The sequence below is a fragment of the Schistocerca gregaria genome, chromosome 4, assembly GCF_023897955.1.
Source record: "Schistocerca gregaria isolate iqSchGreg1 chromosome 4, iqSchGreg1.2, whole genome shotgun sequence".
NCBI classification, from domain to species: Eukaryota; Metazoa; Arthropoda; class Insecta; order Orthoptera; family Acrididae; genus Schistocerca; species Schistocerca gregaria.
This window is the reverse complement of record NC_064923.1, coordinates 653,791,756-653,812,750: the sequence shown is the minus strand read 5'-3', so window position 1 is coordinate 653,812,750 and position 20,995 is coordinate 653,791,756. Positions and strand designations below refer to the sequence as shown.

Genomic DNA, 20,995 nt, shown 5'->3' with positions numbered 1-20,995 from the left:
TTCGTTTAGCTGGGCTGTACAGGAATGTGGCCGTGCAGACTGGGAACTAAGGTCAGTAAGTTTCCCTTCGCTTTCTGACTGACCACCAAATTAGTTGCCAGGCTCGCGTGATTTAAGGTGGCAATGTTCAACTTTCATTCAACATTAAACAACGACTTCTTCGCCGTCCCACATATGTTGCATCGGCAATAGTCTGTTACGTGAAATGAACATTCAAACAACTCATTCGACAACTTCTTCGCCGCCCCACACTTGGCTGTGCTGCAGATTTTTTTACATACCTTCCCTTCAAAGGAGAGCAGTTGTGGGTTAGGGAAAAGTTAGTAAGATGTAAAAGAAATGATATAGTGGGTTTGGAGTCTGAAGGACATTGGGAAAGATAGCATTCAATAGTGCTAAGACCATGGGCATGAGGGATGTTGGTGTATAGGGAGGTGGCATGAACAGCGATGATTAGCGATCAAGGATGTAAAGCGATTGGGATGATGCAGAATCTGTGAAGAAGATGGTTGGTGTATCTGACATGGGAGGCTAGATTATGGGCAATTGGTTGAAGGTGTCAGTCAGGTGAGGGCTGAAATTCTTTCCGTGGGGGCACAATAACCAGCCACAATGGGGCGTCCAGGATTGTTGGGTTTGTGGATTTTGGGGAGCAAGTAGAAGATGGGTGTGCGGGGTGTCATAGGAGTGAGGACGCAAATGGATTCAGGGGAGGACCTAAGACTTTAAGTCAGGATTGGTGGTAATGTTGGACTTCTAGGATGGGATCACTGGCAGCATTTATTGGTGAAGGAGTCATAATTGGCAGAGGCAGTGACTGTGATTCATAATGACAGTGGTGGAACCTTTGTCTGCATAAAGGATGGTTATTTCAGAATTTGTTTTGAGGTTGCATACGGCTCTCCTTCCTTCTACTGAAAGAAGTGTGTTCTTAGGAAAGGACCTGGTGAAAGGTCGTGAGGCCAAGTTGGAGGTAAGGAATTCCTGGAAGGTGACCAGGGGTGGTTAGATAGTAGACTCACAGTTGGATGGTGATATGCAATGAGAGGCAGGGTTCAATATTGGTATTAGGTTGCCTGTGGTTGGAGGAATAGGTGGGAAAGCACGCATTTCCATTGCAGAGATTGGCTGAAGGAGAGTAGGTCTTTGCCAAGTTCAGATTGGTTAAATTTGGCTGTAGAGCTCAGGGCGATTCCTTTGTAGAGGACAAACTTCTATGGGGCTGAGGATTTTGTGGAAAGGTTAACAACAGTGTTCTGTGAATGAATCTACTTTGGGTTTAGGAGTGCTGTTAGGGAGTTTGGGGGATGTGGCAAGCTGAAAATATTTCACCTAGGCAGTGTCCAAGAGCTATGAGGGGTTGATGAAGAGAAACACTGTGGGTAGGATAGGGGTTGGTTAGTGGTGCCCCAAGGCAGCAGTAAGATGTCAGCGGATTCCATAAGCTTACGAAAGTGGTGTTGGAAATGCTCCTCCACATGCTGAGCAGCAGGGCATTCAGCTTTAGATATGTTATGTGTGTAGCAGAGACTGCACAGTAGCAGTACCTAGTGGAAGGCATAAAGGTGGTTCTGGGATACCTGTGCCATGGAGATATGGTTTAGCAGTACCAGTTTTGTGATGACTATAGACTGGTGGAATCTGGAAAGGCGAAGGTCACTGTGAAAGGAGGGTAGGATCCAGAGAAAGGAACTTTAAGGTTAGGCCATGGGGGAAGGAGGGGGGGGGGGGTGGAAGTGGGTGGGGTTCCATGGTTTTGACAGCATTTAAGGAATAGATGTGGGACTGGGTTTTAGCCAGGGAAAGGGGTACTTTTCTAAACTAGTGCTAAAAGAAGGAGCAGGGGTCCTTTGTGGTTGGGATGGCCTTGGGGAGATGGGAATGACGCAGAATTGGACAAATGAAGGTTTGGGTAGTTGTGAGAGAAGACAATTAACAGCAAAGACACGTAAAAATAGATACAGACACACAAAAGTACACGCAAGTATGTAAAAATTTACAAATACAAAGAATGCAAGAGAAAAGGAATATGTCCGTGTTGGGATAAGGGAAAATGGGAGGGATTGGTTTGGTCAAGATTCACAAGTTAGTATGGCAAGGGTGGGTGTAGAAAATAAAACATGAAAATACATGAGAATGGGGGAGGAAATGTGATCAACAGGAATAATTACAACTATTGTTGTGTAGGGTTTGAAGCACGAGATGCAGCACCATCAATCTGCATGGTCATGTAGCCATATGTTGTGCGAGGACGAGACCCTATAATCTCCACTACTTTGTTAAAACATGCCATTGACTTGAAATTAACAAAATAGTGCTTGCTACCTGATTCTTCCTACAACAGCTGGCTTTCACCTCTTTCATGCCTCCACCAAGTAGCAGAGGTTTTCTTTTCTTTCATACTCTTATCAGTAAAAACTGCGAAATCCTTTTCTCTTTCTTGTTTTTGTCAATGTACAGAAATACTCTATGGTTATAAGGTTTATCATCAACAAAAAGTTTCCAACTAACAGTTATATCTTCAAACTTCCTTCACACCATCAGTTTTGTATTTGGTGGTGGAAGTAAGATAGAAGTAGTTACATCAGTTTTATCTCAGATGATGTTTCTTCTCTTTGCTCAATTGTTACATATACATAAAACAGAAACATATTAAGTCATTACAGTCATACAGATTTAAAACTGTACGCTGGACTGATGTGAAGTTCAAAGTCTGCATCTCAGTTGCCAGTTAACAGAAACAATCACATTAATGCACTTTTAACAAGCAATGAGATTTATTTAAGATATGACATTAAAATTAGGAATAAACAGAAAATAAACAATGTTAATAATCTTTGTAACAATTCACTGTAAAGTATTTATTAAATGCAATTTACAGATTTATACAGTCACCTGCAATAACTTACAGAAATGAGAATCTCCCTGCACTAACTACCTCTCCCATTTACACAAAGAACTAATACATCTACTTTCTAGGCACTGCCATATCATAATAAAATTTGAAGGTCATGCCAAGTCCAACAGCACAAAGTCCCAATGTTGCATGGTACAGTACTTTGTCCACAATTCCACCTTTGAGAAAAACGGGAAGGCCATCATTAATCTGGAAAAAGAAACCAAAGAAGAGAGTGTTTACTTTATATAATCCAAGCACATGCTATGCAAATCTTACTCTTCATACTTTTTCATGTTTTTCTTATCTTCTAATTTGTGCAAATATTCCCAGTACTTGCACTCAATAGTTTCATTACACATGTTGCTAAGACACTATCTACAATGTTCTATTTGTGGATTACTGTGGGCAGGTGGGTTCAACTGAACATTACTGGCAAGTACAAGTAAACTAAAAAACATACCAAATAATTGTAACTTATGACAGTGTCTGAAGACAATGTCTAGATCAGGTGGCATTTTTATGAATTGTATGAACTGGAAGCAAGGACTACCACTCAACAAATCTGCTATATTTATTTGCTTGCTCTCTTGTTCCGAAATTGGAAGCAACAGTACCATGTCATGCCAGATACTAAGAGATTACGGCCATATGAACAACACTAGTGGGACAGTTTTTCTGGTAACTTTATCATTATCATTATCATCATTATTATTGTTGTGTCAAACATATACAACATTATTAATGCATTTCACAGCAATTGTGATTCCAAACACAATTTATAATTTTTTTATTATGTACAGGAAACTATACACAAAACTTTTCTGAGGATGGTCTCCTTGGAAAACAAAAAGGGATTCCAGCATTGGTTATGCCTATTGAGTAGATCACTAGGTAGACAACAAAGAAATTTAAGTTGATCACAAGTAATTCTTCAGTGAGAAGCATGGCAATTCATGCTGTTACGGTTCAGAATAATGAGCAATATGCTACAGTAGATTTCACAGTTAAGAGTTAACCTTCGCAAAGGAACTGCAACCACTCATCACTGATTTAATTCACGTTCATGTTATGTGCAGGTCTTGGCCAGAAATGAAAGTGACAGAAATGGAAGCTCCAGAAGGCCAAGGGGGAGGGGGGATGACACTGCATTTATTGATGTTTTCATAAAAGCCATGAAAAGGAAAGGTGTAGGAAAGTGTACGATTGCAAATATCTTTTCAGGAAGGGATTGTACAATTTAATTATAATTTCTTCTTGCAAAGTTTTTGCAGAGTCCTTGTGGACTGTATTGTGTAAAATCCTTTCTCAGATATTTATTTGCCTTTAGTTTTCTTGCCTTTAATGAAAATATTAATAAACAGATAATATTGAGTATTACTTCGATTTTTTGCTGTGTAAGTAAAGCAAAAGAGTTTAGAAATTATGCTAACATAAATGGTTCACAAAAATGACTTTTTAACCCTTGGTCATCTGGAGTTCCCACTTCTGTCATTTTCATTTACAGCCACATCCTGCTTATACCATGAAATTAGGGCCAAATTCGTAATATGTTTAGGTATGATCCCCTTGTTTAGAAACTCCTCGAACACAACTCATTTTACATGCATACAACACATCCTGATAACAAGGGGCCTTCAAACTCAATCACCTACATTCTACTCACTAGCCAATGTTAGTACCTCTCATGCATTTTCTTTAGCAATTTTGGGTGCTCTTATTCAGAGCTTTACATAGTAGTATCTAAACTGTTAAAATTAAACGAATGAATGATATTATCTTAAAGGATGTGTACCTCATATTGCACCAATTTTGAACATATGCTATATGCCTTGTTTCGGAGTTGGGTAATAATTACTGGCTTGGTTGTACAGAATTTTTTAGAAATCAATCTTTCAACTTTACGTGCCAATGAAAAGCACTATCATATCTCAAGGCATATTCCTGACTTATCTTCTGGGACACCAGGTATTTTACGAGTCTCTTTATATCCAATTCTTCTTATATCATCCTAATTTTTCACCAAGCATGCATACTGCACCAAATATCCCTTATCTCTGCAGGACTTTTAAAGATCATAAAGTTTCCTCATACATTTCTTCACTTATTTAGTATTGCGTCTTTTACTTTCAGTCAAAACTGACATCATTCTGTTACAGTAAAGTAGTTAATGAGCTTTCCACGGCTCATATTTCACTTCTACACAATGTTGAGTTTCATACATACACTTTTGATGTTTGAGATCAGTACGTATCACTCTCTATCACTGAAACGAACCTATATTTGCCTCCACCAATATTCTGCCTTACTCTCCACATGTACGCCTGTTTCCACTCAAACTTTTCACATCCTCCACTGCTTCTTTGACAAATACCAAGCATCTAAAACCTTCCAGACACTACAGTGAACAGACTGTAATCATACGAACTACATAACCAAGTGCAATTACACACACACCTCATTTCTTCTTCTTCTTCTTCTTCTTCTTCAGTCACTATCTCTCTATTGAGTGTGGACCCCAGAGACACCTGACAAATGTAGCTGCTGGCTCATTCCTTGTAGGCTAGCTGAAGTTGAGCCAGAACATTTCACGAGATTTATCAACCAACATAACATCAGGTATATTTACCTTTTTCTTTTAATCCAGTCACCTTAGTTGATTCTCTTGAAGTAGAGGTCCTGCTAATCACTGCCTCTGAAATCACATGTGAAGGCAAAGAAAGGCCAACTTCTTCACAACTTCTACTCATCTCACATAAAAGCATGTCCACTACTTTCCTTTTACAAATATGTATTTGCTTGAATGGGTGTACAAATCATTACAGTGGCATCTGAATTATAGTAGAACACAACTTTGATACTACATGCACCTCTATGGCTCAACATGACATTCAAGATTACAATATATTTCATCTTCCACAAAACCATCTAGTCTTGTTTTATTGTTGGAGATTGTGGTTGCTCTCTAATGGTCAAACCACTGCCAAGCCACAACAAGAAAAGGTAAAAGCCTCTGCCCATAGCAGGTGAAGCAGTTTGTCATCACACCTTGCTATCTTCTCATACTCCACACCTACTCTTTAACATCTGCACATACAAAAACAAACACCCACTTACACTATATGTTTTCCAACTTACTCCCTACTTAACGTTATTCTGTCACAATCATCTTTCTTTGTACTATACTAGGAGTGAAATGTCATTTGCCTGAACGGCAAGTAACACTTCCAAGTCCACACACACTTCTTCAGACATTTCATGTCGCTCTGTTGAGTGTGGACCTCAGAGATGTCTGACAAATGGTGGGCTGTAGTGAATGTAGTGGAGGAGTAATGATGATCGGTGTTTTGATTGGCAGCAAACTGAATGTGGGTGTTTATGACTATAATTTTAATTTGCAAGCTCCCCAGAAAGCAAAAGTCTAATTTCATATTAACTGTATCTGCCAATCAAGTGAAGGGAATTTGTGGCTGAAGGAAAATCAGATGCATTTGCTAGACTGGTCTCCTATCAAAGTGTCATTGCCTCCCATTTAATATTTTTGAGATTAACTAGATAATGAGTTGTGGGCCAGCCAATTCTACAAGTGTGGCAGTAACTATTTACTTTGCTATGGGGAATGAAATGGACATAAGCTGCCTTTAGATGTAATGATCAAATTGTTCTAAGCTCTGATAGCATGTCTAATATTTTATGATTTTAAACACCAGTTCATGACCTAGATTCTATACTGACAATTTCAGCAACTCCTAAGGCAACATTTGGAGTTCAAATCCCTCACTATTCTCAATCTCTCACTAAATTAGTGGTTCCCTATTATTATGACTTCAACCCCTAATGTGGGGAGCCACACTGGGAACCAGAAAGAAAGACTAGTTTAGCTTCAGATGTTTTTTTTGTTGTAAAAGGAAGTATCCATTGAGAGATTTTGATGCTCCAATAAAGTGCAATTTCTGAGGTGTCAACTAGTGTGTTAATGATTAGATTTGTAAAACTATTAAAATTACATTACTGATGATGGACACATTTAAAGGGCAAGGACTATCCCTAGCTTCCAGAAATGTTAGTTCCTATCTCACTGAGAAAAGAGGGATATGATTGGGAGGATGGAAGGAGGAGATGTGTCTGCAACCCTAAGTTAAAAGGGACAACCCCCCCTCCCCTTCCCTCTGTAGTGAGCTGAAGTCAAGACGAATATAATGAGGGAGGTGACAGAATAGGTTACGGTAAACATGAAAATAGAGGAGGAAACTAACAAACAAGCTGATGGAAGTTCAGTAAATAAGGAAGTACTACCAATGAAGAAATATGTAAGGGAAAGAAGTCAGGGGTTAACAGAGATTAAGCATAGGAAGCTGGTGGAATGCAATATGCTGGAGAAGAAACTTCCACCTCTGGAGTTCTGGGAAAATGGTGCTGGATGGGAGGATCCAAACGGCTCATGTGGTATAGTAGGCACTTTGGTCCAATGAGTCCTGCTAAAGAGCATACTCAACCAACTGTGTACAGTTATGCCCCCAAGGTATACAATTGTTTTGCATGCATGCAGGAGTTCAGCCAGTGGCAATTATTCTTATGTAAAAATCCATTTAATGAACATGTTAGCTGGCAAAAAACATTTATTGTTTCACATTTTCATATGTTGCTCTACCTTTTTTCCACACACACACACACACACACACACACACACACACACACACACACACACACACACACACACACACAGAGAGAGAGAGAGAGAGAGAGAGAGAGAGAGAGAGAGAGAGAGAGAGAGAGAGAGAGAGAGAGAGAGAGAGAGAATAAATTTTAGTTTCCCCAAACAAATTCTTCAAATCAAATTATTAATGGTGTCATGTTGTTGTTATGATCTTCAGTCCAGAGACTGGTTTGATGCAGCTCTCCATGCTACTGTATCCTGTGCAAGCTTCTTCATCTCTCAGTACCTACTGCAATCTACATCCTTCTGAATCTGCTTAATGTTTTCATCTCTCTGTCTCCCTCTACGATTTTACCCTCCACGCTGCCCTCCAATACTAAATTGGTGATCCCTTGATGCCTCAGAATATGTCCTACCAACCGATCCCTTCTTCTAGTCAAGTTGTGCCACAAACTTCTCTTCTCCCCAATCCTATTCAATACCTCCTCATTAGTTATGTGATCTACCCATCTAATCTTCAGCATTCTTCTGTAGCACCACATTTTGAAAGCTTCTATTCTCTTCTTGTCCAAACTATTTATCGTCCATGTTTCACTTCCATACATGGCTACACTCCATACAAATAATTTCAGAAAAGACTTCCTGACACTTAAATCAATACTCAATGTTAACAAATTTCTCTTCTTCAGAAACGCTTTCCTTGCTATTGCCGGTGTACATTTATATCCTCTCTACTACGACCATCATCAGTTGTTTTACTCCCCAAATAGCAAAACTCCTTTACTACTTTGAGTGCCTCATTTCCTAATCTAATTCCATCAGCATCACCCGACTTAATTCGACTACATTCCATTATCCTTGTTTTGCTTTTGTTGATGTTCATCTTATATCCTCCTTTCAAGACACAGTCCATTCTGTTAAACTGTTCTTCCCAGTCCTTTGCCATCTCTGACAGAATTATAATGCAATCGGCAAACTTCAATGTTTTTATTTCTTCTCCATGAATTTTAATACCTACTCCAAATTTTTCTTTTGTTTCCTTTACTGCTTGCTCAATGTACAGATTGAGCAACATCAGGGAGAGGCTACAACCCTGTCTCACTCCCTTCCCAACCACTGCTTCCCTTTCGTGCCCCTCGGCTCTTAGAACTGCCATCTGCTTTCTGTACAAATTGTAAATAGCATTTCGCTCCCTGTATTTTACCCCTTCCACCTTCAGAATTTGAAAGAGAGTATTCCAGTCAACATTGTCAAAAGCTTTCTCTAAGTATACAAATGCTAGAAATGTAGGTTTGCCTTTCCTTAATCTATTTTCTAAGATAAGTCGTAGGGTCAGTATTGCATCACATGTACCAATATTTTTACAGAATCCAAACTGATCTTCCCAGAGGTCGGCTTCTACCAGTTTTCCATTCATCTCGCATTAGTATTTTGAAGCCGTGACTTATTAAAATGATATTTTGTAATTTTCACATCTCAACACCTGCTTCCTTTGGGATTGGAATTATTATATTCTTCTTGAAGTCTGAAGGTATTTCGCCTGTCTCATATCTTGCTCACCAGATGGTAGAGTTTTGTCAGGACTGGCTCTCCCAAGGTTGTCAGTAGTTCTATGGAATGTCGTCTACTCTAAGGGCCTTGTTTCGACTCAGGTCAATCAGTATTCTGTCAAACTCTTCACACAATATCATATCTCCCATATCATCTTCATCTACATCCTCTTCCATTTCCATAATATTGTCCTCAATAACATTGCCCCTGTATAGACCCTCTATATACTCCTTCCACCTTTCTGCTTTCCCTTCTTTGCTTAGAACTAGGTTTCCATCTGAGCTCTTTATATTCATGCAATTGGTTCTCTTTTCCTCAAAGGTCTCTAATTTTCCTGTAGGCAGTATCTATCTTACCCCTAGTGATATATGCCTCTACATCCTTACATTTGTCCTCTAGCCACCCCTGCTTAACACCATATTACATAAAATTTCAAATTGTTTGGAAATAAATCAAAACACAAAATGCTTAGCATGTTAAAAAACAGAATGAGCACTTTATAGTGTGTTGTAGGGATCACACCGTGGGCCTGCGTAAGCCTAGGTATTCATATCACACAACTGCAAGTCATGTTGAAAATTCCAACAGCTCAGATACCTAGGGCAGGTCAAATATCACATTTTACCAAGTCTTTCCATACCATAAGATGAGCATTGCTTTTTGTACTGTCACTACTGGTTCTGATTCTAGCATCTGGACCATGGTAATGAGCTACAACATGATGTATCAGACTGCAGCATACTTTTGCAGTTGAAACAAATCCTCCATTCCACACACAGGCAACAACAACTAAATCCAGAACATAAATGGCAGTAACAGGAATTTATGCTTTACTCAAAATATATGGCTCTAGAAAAGTGACCATATATCATTCTTTGTAATGAATGGTAATTCAGGGTATCTGCAGACATTCGACTATACATACCTCTAAAGTCTGCTAAGTACATACCAGAGATGTTTGCAGTCATGGTAATACTTTTATGGCATCTTAACCCTAAGTGGTTTCTTGCAGTAGGACTTAATGATCTGCAATCCCAGTTATTTGTTGCTGGCACCTGCATTACTATTCACAATAACAGCATTCTAATGAACACAAAGTCTGGTTTACATACATTATCTACAGTTCCACAGAATTTGGTGTCTAGATAACTTGATCACAAAGAGTGCATGTAAACTGATATTACATTTTGTTAATGTTTAATAACACTTGTTCTTTTTTAGAACAAACTGTTCTCCTTTCACAAGTCAGCCTCCTGCGTGTCTATACGTGCATTTGGAACACTGAATTTGTTAGTACTAAAATTTAAACTGCGAGAATCATTCCAAGTATCACTCATCCAATTTTCATTTCAACTACAAATGATGGGTCAGCAGAAGGAAGAGCTAACCCACATGAGTCTGTTCCTAAAGTTGTTGCACATTATATGCTTGGTTAAATTCAAGACAAGACACACATAAAATAATCATATATAAATTTGTTTTGGAGACTGTTCTTTCTAATGACACACATGGAATTAAGTGTCATCAGTTCTTTGAGCATTTGAACATGCAACAGATAATGTTATCAGACTAATCATTGTTAAATTGAGAGGTAACACTTTCTTCTGATGACCCCATCAAATGGACCATGTAAGAGCAACAGCAACGTTCTTGCAACTTTATATGCAGATGCTGCATTCTTTTTCCAATGTTGTCTTTACTGAATTGTTATTTTATAGCACGCTTTATTCAACAGGATTGCACACTTTATATATAGTTTCAAAACGGATACTATTTTACCTTAGCTAAATGTCACAACCATGTCACACCTCCCCCCCACCCTCCCTCCCCTCAATCATCATCTCTCGTTCATTTACATCATAACATGCCAAATTAAAATACATTTGCGTTACAATACAAAAGTATCTATATAAAGGGTAAGATAAAAGCAACCAACTAGCCAATGCAGAAAAATGAAGACAACCGGGTTTTACACAAAATTTGAAAACTCTCACATTTGTCTGTCTGTCATCTAAAATATAGGCTTAATCAGTTTTCTTTACACAAACGGAGAAAGTAAAAAATGTGGCATATCAAACACTGTGCATCAGCACTACTGGGCCCTGGTGTGCTCTCTTGCAGGGCGAGAATATAAGGGAGCGTATAATTTTAAGTTTTTATTAAATTACTTTTTTTCTTTTAGTGGTTCTCACGAGGCACACCACAGCTGGACGAGTGTTAGCACTGAACAGTTTCATGTCCACCACTTCTAAACATAGTTCTTCCCACTAATGTTTAACACTTTGCATTAATTGTAATTTAATAGTAGGCAAGGGAACTGTGATACACTGTGTGCCTGACATGCCACTCATGCTCAGGCTTGGTGGAGGATGTTACATTTCTAAGACAGATTTGCAAAATTCCACTGGATGAAGAATCACAGAAAGTATTTGCTGTAAATACACACTTGGGACTGTTCAAGTATTTGTGTTTGCCCTTCAGCAGTGCTTCCACACCTGCCATTTTTCAATGTTACTTGGTACAGCTGACTGCAAAAGTGCCATTTGTTCAAACTACCTTGACAATATTGTAGTCTCAGGTTGTACACCAGAGGAATACGTTGCAAATTTGCATACTCTTTCAAGTGTTGTCAGAAGCAGGACTCAACTGTCGTCTCAAAAAGTTGACTTTTTTTTCAAACTTAGGTCATGTGATAAACGGTCAGGGTGTGCACCACCTCCAATCTCATTTGCTTGCAATCTGTGACCTGCCTGTTCCTCGCAATGTGTCTGAACTGCAGTCAGTACTAGGCAAGATGACACACTACATTCGGTTCATACCAAATGCTACCCAGATCACGCCTCCATTGCATCGCTTGGGTTGCAAAAATGCGCCTTGTGTGGACTAAATACTGTGATGATGCATTTCAGAAATTCAAAGACGCTTTGCTTCGTGTCAGGTGTTCATTGCATTTTGACCCTGCCTGGCCAGTAGTTTTACGAGTCAATGCTTCTGCCTATGGAATCGTCATCGTGCTTTCACACAGAATTGGTACACAAGACAGACCTATTGCTTTTGCCTCAAAGTTGTTAAACTCAGTGCAATTATTCTCAAAGAGAAAAACAGGCTCTCACTACTGTGTATCGTGTGGCAAAATTCCATCACTATGAATGGTTGCAAGTTCTATTTAGCGACAGATCCCAAGGCTTTGCAGTCCTTGTTTCATTTGTCAAAGCTGGTTCCTGCATGCACAGTTGAAAATTTGCAATGCTGGACTTTGTTGCTTTCATAGTATCAGTATGAAATAGTGTACAGACCTACAGCAAAGCATGGCATTGCATACACCCTATCTCATCTTTTGTTTGGCCCAGACCCTGATTTTGAGGCACCTGCCACATCTTGTTGCCAATCAATGGGCAGGACTCTGAATTACTGGAAACTTTTCCCTTGCATTACAGAAAAATAGCACAGGTCATGGAAGCAGACCCATATCAAGATTTTGTTGCAATATATCGCATGTCTTGGCCTCAGTCATTGAATAGTATACAGAGCTCAACTGAGCGCCGATATTTTGCACATCTTCGTAGCCTTTCAGTTCAACAGGGTGCGATTCTAGTTCAAAATGACTATGGACAATCCCGAGTGCTTATTCCAAAAATGTTGCTAAGGGATGTGTTCCAACTGCTCCACCAAGAACATGGGTGAATTGGACGTACTAAACAGTTATCACAACGGCATTTTACTTGGCAGGGCATGGACGCCCACTTTCTACAGATGATGTCACACTGTCGCGCATATGCGGAGAACAATCTGCTCTGCAATGGACATTCGCAGATTGGCCCAAGACTTAATCGCCATGGCAATGAGTGTACACTGACTTTGTTCCAAAATGGTCCTGCACTCATTGGGGCATACTCTTTTAGCAAGTTCCCATCTGCGGTGCCTATGAACAGCAGATCATGTAGCACCATTCAAGTGTTGTCCTCCATATTTTGCATCGAAGGTTTGCCAGAAGCAATTGTGTCAGACAATGGACATGTAACAAGTGCTCTGTTTCACTCGCAGTCCAACAGAGAAGCCGAATGCTTCGTACGCACATTCAAGCAACAGATGGGCAAGTTTTGCACCACCCACACTTAGAAACTGGCGCTGCAACTCTTTCTCGCCTCCTATCACTCCCATCCACGAGACGAACCTTCTTTCTCAGTATTGCAATCGTGCAGGTAGATAACAACTGAAGTTAACAATTTTTTGGGAAATTGATCTACCAGGTGGTGATACTTTAGTGAAGGCCAAGACATGTTATTTCACCCACAAGGTAACTGGGGGAGGGGAATCTAGGACAATGCTAGCTGTCATCATCATTAGTGCCTGGAACCTGGGTAGATGGCTACCGTCCAGGTGTGGAGCAGCAGGTAAACATTTAGACAATGGAGCAGGACAACTGATGCGAGGACTATGGGGTACAGACATTTAAATATTGTTTTAGGACAAGCTTTCAGTGCGAGCCACCAAGTCCTGAAGACTTTCTGTGTATTGATGGCAGTCACTTGACCACATAGCATCCCATTTGCTCTTCTGAGAATTAATCTGGCCGATTTGCCTTGAGGCTCGATTTGCCTCTATGTGGATACAGATGGGAAAGCACTTGCTAAAGATGGATATTCAAATGCTAAAAGGAGGAATTGTTACTGGACTTGTAAATAAAAGTGGGAGGGGAAGGGACCAAACTGCGAGGTCATCGGTCCGTTGTTCCCGGTAAAATAATTACACAAGGGAAAGATGAAAAGAAAGGAGACATGTAGCACAATAATAGGAGAATAGAAGAACCAGAAGACTGACAGGAGGACAACCAACACTACCATTGACAAAACAGGATAAGAAAACCATAGAGAGAAGCAAGAAACTGGTAGAAGGGGTAAAAACAAGAGAGCATATGACTGACTGGCCGGCCGGCCACGAGAATAAAAAGGAAAGGCCAGCCACTCTGCGACACATTAAAACATCCACCCTAAAAGCATTAGAGTGGATAACACAAAGGGACAAAGGACATGCTCTAAAACTTATATGGAATCATAAAACCCACCATCACGTATAAAACGTAAAACTAAATTAGCCAATGAGGCGTTGTCAGCTAAAATTAAGGGCAACGACTCCGACAACTGAAGAGTCCCTCGCAGGGCAGCCAAAGGAGGACAGCCCACTAAGATATGGGCTACTGTCAACCAGGCGCCGCACCGACACTGAGGTAGGTCATCACGGCGCATGAGGTAGCTGTGTGTCACCCAAGCGTGGCCAATGCAGAGCCTAGGTGTACAGCATGGAGGTGTACATGAATGGGCCACAAGTATAGGCGATAAAGGCAAGGACTACAGTTCAGAAAGAAGGGATCTGACGCAAACTGCAATTGGAAGCCCCGCCCTGGGCCCGCCGATGCACGAGAAACTGCTGTGGGTGGGAAAAGGAGATGGTGATTCGGATGCGCAGGAGAACTACAAACCTGTGCAACGTAACAGGCCAGCAGTTGTGCATGCCTAACCTGCAATGGAGGGACTCCAGTCTCCACAAGGACACTGGTCACCGGACTCAGGCTAAGCTCTCCTGTCTCTAGGCGAACCCCACCGTGGTGCACTGAGTCAAGTAAACGCAACGCTGAGGGTGCCGCCGAACCATAAACCAGACTCCCATAGTGGAGGCGGGACTGAACAGGACTCTGTAGAGTTGCAGCAACATAGAGCGTTCCGCAACTCAGTTGGTGTTGCTCAGGCAGCAGAGGGCATTGAGGTGCTGCCAGCACTTCCATTTAAGCTGACGTGTGTGAGGAAGACAAGCCAATCGGGCGTCAAAAACCAGTCCTAAGAATCGATATGTCTCCACTAGAGTGAGTGGATCGCCCTTAAGGTAAATTTCTGGTTCAGGATGAACGGTATGACGCTGACAGAAGTGCATAACATGTGACTTTGCGGCTGAAAACTGGAAACCATGGGCTAGAACCGACAACTGTACCTTGTGGATGGCTCCCTGTAGGCACCACTTGGCAACAGCAGTACTGGTGGAGCAATACGAAATGCAGACGTTGTCTGCCTACAGAGAAGGCGAGACGGACGGCCCTACAGCTGCTGCTAGACCATCAACAGCCACTAAAAATAGAGAGAGACTCAATACAGAGCCCTGTGGGACCCCGTTCTCCTGGATATTTTGGATAAAAATCGGGAGCGGGCCTCAGACCCCACTCGTATCATGTGGCAAGGCATATGACATCACTTGACGACATATGCCTTTCGTAGATAAAAAGAGACGGCAACCAGATGTTGGCATCTGGAAAAGGCTGTTTGGATGGCAGACTCTAGGGACAACATGATCAGTGGTAGAGCAACCCTGGCGGAAGCCGCCCTGACGTGGAGCCAGTAGGCCTCGTGAGCCCAGGAGCCAACCCAACTGCCGACACACCATTCATTCCAGCAGCTTACAAATAATGTTGGTGAGGCTGATGGGCTGATAGCTACCCACATCAAGGAGGTTTTTATACTGGGTTTGAGCACTGGAATGATGGTGCTCTCCCACCACCGTGATGGAAAGATGCCATCGCACCAGATCCAGTTGAAAATGATGAGATGTCGCTTGTAGTCAGATGAGAGATGTTTAGTCATGTGACTGGATCCGATCTGGCCAAGGAGCTGTGTCAGGGCAATGTGCAAGAGCACTGAGGAGCTCCCACTCTGTAAATGGGGTGTTACAGGATTCACTGTGGCGTGTAGTGAACGAAAGGACTTCCCCTTCCAGCCGCCGTTTGAGAATGCGAAAGGCTGGGGAGTAATTCTCTGACACACGGCAAAGTGCTTGGCAAACTGCTCGGAAATCGCGTGTGTGTCGGCAGATAACACTCTATTTATGTTAACACTGGGAACATCTGTAGGAGTCTGGTAACTGAAAACATGTCTGATCTTTGCCCAGACTTGGGAAGGTGACGTATGGCACCCAATGGTTTAGACATTTATCTCCCAACACTCCTGCTTCAGTCATCTGATAAGTTGGCAAAGGTGGGCACGGAGACATTTAAAGGCTATGAGGTGCTCCATGGAAGGGTGCCACTTATAACACTGTAGAGCTCGCCGACACTCCTTAATTGCTTCATTGACTTTCGACGACCACCAAGGAACTGCCTTTCGCCGGGGGTACCCTAAAGAAATGATTGTTGCAGTCACCTGCTCAACCATCACACTGATATGACCATGTGGGGGAGAGTCAGCAGTGACAGCAGAGATAAAGGTTTCCCAGTCAACCTTGTTTAAAGCCCATCTAGGCAGGCGTCCATGGGCCTGATGCTGGGGCAGTGACAGGAAGATGGAGAAGTGTTCACAACCACACAGGTCATCATGTGCTCTCCAGTGGATAGATGGGAGAAGTCCTGGGCCGAAAATTGATAAATCAATGGCCGAGTAACTATCATGAGCCACACTGAAATGTGTGGGGGCAGTTCCTGTAGTATCCTTTATAGCTAAGGAGGGCAGGGGTCCGCATTGCTGGGAACCAGGTTTCCTGGAGGGCAATGCAGAAAAAAGGTGTGAGGCTGAACAGTTGCCGTAGCTCAGCCAGGCGGTGGAAGAAACTGCTGCAATTCCACTGAAAGATGACATCATTGTGAGACTGGGAGACATGGAACATTCAATGAGGTAGTTTACACCTCAGGGGCAAGTGCTGCCACCAAATTTTTGCCTGAGCAGTCTATATCCATTGTGTTGGAGGGTCCAAAGAGACCCATGTTCTCAGCGGACACCAGAATATCCATCTCATGTGCAGACACAGAGCCTATAGGTAGCGGTGGTGTGTGTGTGTGTGTGCCACCGCAATTCCCTTGGTCTTGGGGACCTTCTTTTTGGATTTCTCTGATTCAGTCTGACTCAGGATGAACATGAAGTTCTACAACCAGATTCTTTTGGGCTCTTTAGCCACTGGTGGGTGCCATCTTTCCCGCCACATGCAGAAACCTGGGAATGGAGTGACCCAAGTGAACCCTTCCAAGCTAGAGGAGCTGAAGAAGACTTACACTTCTCCGGCTCAGAAGCCTGGACTGATACCCCCCGATGGTTGAGGGGGGGGGGTTGCTCCTGAAGTAGCTTGTGTAGGAGCTAACAGGAAGGGAGTGATCTCTCCCCCCCCCCCCCCCCAACCAAGGGGGGAGTTAGAGCCTTCTGATTCTGTGAGGCGACAGTAAAGTGAGGAACTGATGGGGCAACAACTGTTCTTGTAGCGGCGGCATATTAGGAGGTCATAGCCACAGGATGTAGGTGCTCAAATTTCCTCTTAGCCTCAGTGTAGGTCAGTTAGTCCAATGTCTAATATCGCATGATTTTCTTCTCTTTCTTTAAAATCCTGCAATCTGGCGAGCAAGTTGAATGATGCTCTCCACAGTTGACACAGATGAGAGGCAGGGCACACGGAGTACTGGAATGTGATGGACATCCACAATCTCGATGTGACGCTGGAAGCACAGTGGGAAGACATATGGCCAAACTTCCAGCACTTAAAGCACCACATTGGGGGAGGGATATATGGCTTGACATCACAGCGGTGGACACTCACCTTGACCACCTCTGCCAATGCGTCACCCTCGAAGGCCAAGATGAAGGCACTGGTGGCAACCTGATTATCCCTCGGGCCCCGATGGATGAAATGAACACCACACTGCTCTAAACTGGTGTGCAGCTCATCATCAGACAGCAAAAGAAGGTCCTTGTGGAATATAATACCCTGGGACCATATTTGAGCTCTTATGGGGTGTGATGGTAACAGAAACATCCCCCGACTTGTCTCAAGCGAGTAATGCCCGGGACTTGGCAGAGGATGCTGTTATGATCAAGGCTGACCCAGAGCGCATTTTGGACAAGCCCTCCACCTCCCCAAACTTGTCCTCCAAATGCTCCACAAAAAACTGAGGCTTCATGGACATGAAAGATTCCATCAACTCTTGTACAAGCCGTCCTGGCATGGTGTGGCCAGCGAGGGGAACGATTTGGGGTCATATTTCTTAGCACTGAAGTTAGACTTAGCTCGCTTAGAGCCTGCTGGCGGTGGACCACCAGCAAGGGATGATGTACTACACTTCGTGGCGTGTTATCCCCCTGATGCCACCCACTCCGACCAGGGGTCTCCCAACGGGCAGCACCTAGCTTCAGCAAGAGCTGCCTGGCGGGATGGTCACTGCCGGGAGTCCCGATGCCTCAGGGAGATGGGCATCTACTCCATGCCATGTGTGGAGAGTTAATGGTGCAGGCATCAGAAGAGCAATCCCTGTGTTGTCAGGGTGCTACAATCAACAGGGCACATGGCGGTCCCACCACAACGGACTGGCTAGCATGCTGGATATAAGGTGCTAACAAGTACAGGGTCATCGCGGCCCAGAAAGTGACACTGCGTAGTGCATGGTGGAAAATGCACCCAGGAAGGTTTCCTCACTCAAGAGATGGAGAATGCGCGGGACTGCAATGCGATGGCGAGAAAGTGGGGTAAAGATCTTAATGCACGATGGACACAATGCACCACCTAAGGCACCCTTCGCCAACTGGCTCGCTCTTCGGGAAAATTTAGGAAGATGGAGAGCAAACCCACCAGGGGACCATCACATCAAGGACAAAATGTGAGAGACTCCGTTTAGTTGCCTCTTATGACAGGCAGGAATACCTCAGGCCTATTTGAACTCCCGGACCTGTAGGTGGGCCTCCTAAGGCAGGGGGGATGGGGGGTTGAACTAACCATTACCTTAGATAGAATGCGTCTGAACTGAATATTTTACTTGAGATGGAAAGTGTAGAACAATACACGTCAAACAAATTACTGCTCATTTTTTGTCCCTTTAGCCATTCATGTCATCATGGCACTGGCTGTTGAGGGCATACAGTGTGAACCCGAGCGCCACTGAAATTCTGGAGATATTTTAGGGATATTTTCCAAGTAAAAATTATAATAATAAAATAATAATTCATTCCATTTTCTGTAATTTTAATCATTTCTTTATCCGTGAATGTACATCACATTTACCAATGTCCGTAATATTCAGGTAATATTCCTTTATGGTGTACTGTCCCCCCCCCCCACCTCTTAGGATTTATTTTAGCATAAGAGACCTGCACGGTCTACAAGGATCATTACACTGTTGTGCCATTCTTCCATCGAATTCTGTGAAACTAAAACCAAAGTCAAGACAGAGCAGTGCTGACTGAAAGCTCAAAAGAGTAAGGTGCCTTTACTGTTGTCAGCAGCATGTACTGTGAGGGGATGGATCCACATTTGCATTGCCTTTCACACATTCTCAGTGAAAGAGAGATACAAACAAAACGGGGTACAGAATTAAACAAAATACAACTGCTCTGTGATGTCAATCAATGGATATCACAGATCCCTTATATCCAAATTTTCAGAAAATATGGTCGAAAAGCCTCTGAAATTGTCAAAATTCATTCTCCGGCTGCATGTCTTTAGCACAGAAACGAGCAATTTGAGAATACGTAAGTCTTCCAGAACATCATCAATCTTCCTCATACTAACATTTCATTTTCACACAAGTTTTCTGAATCCACTGCAGCAGATAATATCTTTATCCTTCACCTGAGTGGTAAAGGAAATCGATAAGTTTGTAGACTTATGTTATCTGAAAAAGGTATTTCAACTGATTAGGAGAATGTAGCTTTCAGAACAATAGGTAGACATGAAGAGCAAGTGGATATGATCCTACAACTGAGCATTCTGTATACAGCAAAAGTGTAAATGAGACAACCGAGTTTATGATATGGCCAAAGATCTACTCAACAGAGTGACATTAAGCATTGGTGCCAGTAATTCTGTGCATTTGTTACTTTACTTTCCTTATAAATAATAGTGGACCGAGTTCTTCTCCAGTCTCATAAGACTGATCACAGCCTGTGGGATTATTGACAAATATGGAAAATGATGGGCCAGTCTTGCAGGGCATTTGTTATAGAACCGAAATTTTATTGGAGCCTGGTTACCTGATCCTCTGAGTAGCTTCATATTTTTCCACCAGGTCAAAAATCAGCCAACAAAGACATGAGATCCCGCAAGTTAGGTAAATACACTAATGTGTCTGCACATCGTGACACACCACAAGGAAATTCTATATGGGGTGTTCTAGGGAAAAAAAAAAAAAAAATACCGTAATTACTTGCTGGAATGATGACAGCATTCTACTGAATAACAACCAATAGTTGGTGATGTCAATGGCCAGCCTCAATTATGTACAGGAGAGGCAAAGTTATACCTTCGGGCTGACACTTATGGGACACTCAACTAAACTTAAAACTGCTACATGGCAAACAGAGTGTCACATCCTTTTGCACAGTGTTGCGATCATCTCAATATGCGAGTCTTCTTAATGTTACATTTGTTGCAGTGCTATCCACCAGTGATTTAAAAACGGCAACACTTTTAACAAAAGAAACATGGCACAGTTATTACCGTCCAAAATGCATCGCTAAAGCAAATAGCTTTCTCCTTTATTTCCATTTCCCACTATCTTACCTGAAATTTTTCCTGTTTCGCCTTCAGCTTTTTGTATCCTGGATGCACATTATCTAACGGAGCGCCGGTTGTGGCTTTCCTCGTCAGCTGTGATGTCGATAATTGCCGTGAACTTAGCTGCAGCAGCTGAACCGCCCTCTGAGAGAAACAAAATTGCCAATAAAATCGTATATCGCAATTTTTCACTCAACGAATATTTGAAAACATAAGTTATATACCTTAGCCGAATTCATTATCTCCGTTATTTAAGAGCAACAACCCACACCAAACGGACACTCAGTAACTTTATTCGGTAGATTATCGGCTATCCTTCTTTTTACTCCCTTACCTTATCAAGATCAAAGATATTAGAAACGTGTAACGAGGTACATGTATCT

At 42.3% G+C, this 20,995-nt stretch overlaps 1 protein-coding gene across 1 annotated transcript; it reads right to left on the bottom strand.

Moving 5' to 3' along the window:
- Positions 1–2,831: 2,831 nt before the first annotated feature.
- LOC126267399 (cytochrome c oxidase subunit 7A, mitochondrial-like) lies at positions 2,832–20,964 on the bottom strand. Its single transcript, XM_049972606.1, has 3 exons — positions 20,837–20,964; positions 20,619–20,756; positions 2,832–3,106 (listed from the first exon to the last, which is right to left on the bottom strand). The coding sequence occupies exons 1-3, from the start codon at positions 20,849–20,851 to the stop codon at positions 2,969–2,971; spliced, it is 291 nt and encodes a 96-aa protein (XP_049828563.1). The 5' UTR covers positions 20,852–20,964; the 3' UTR covers positions 2,832–2,968.
- Positions 20,965–20,995: the final 31 nt, after the last annotated feature.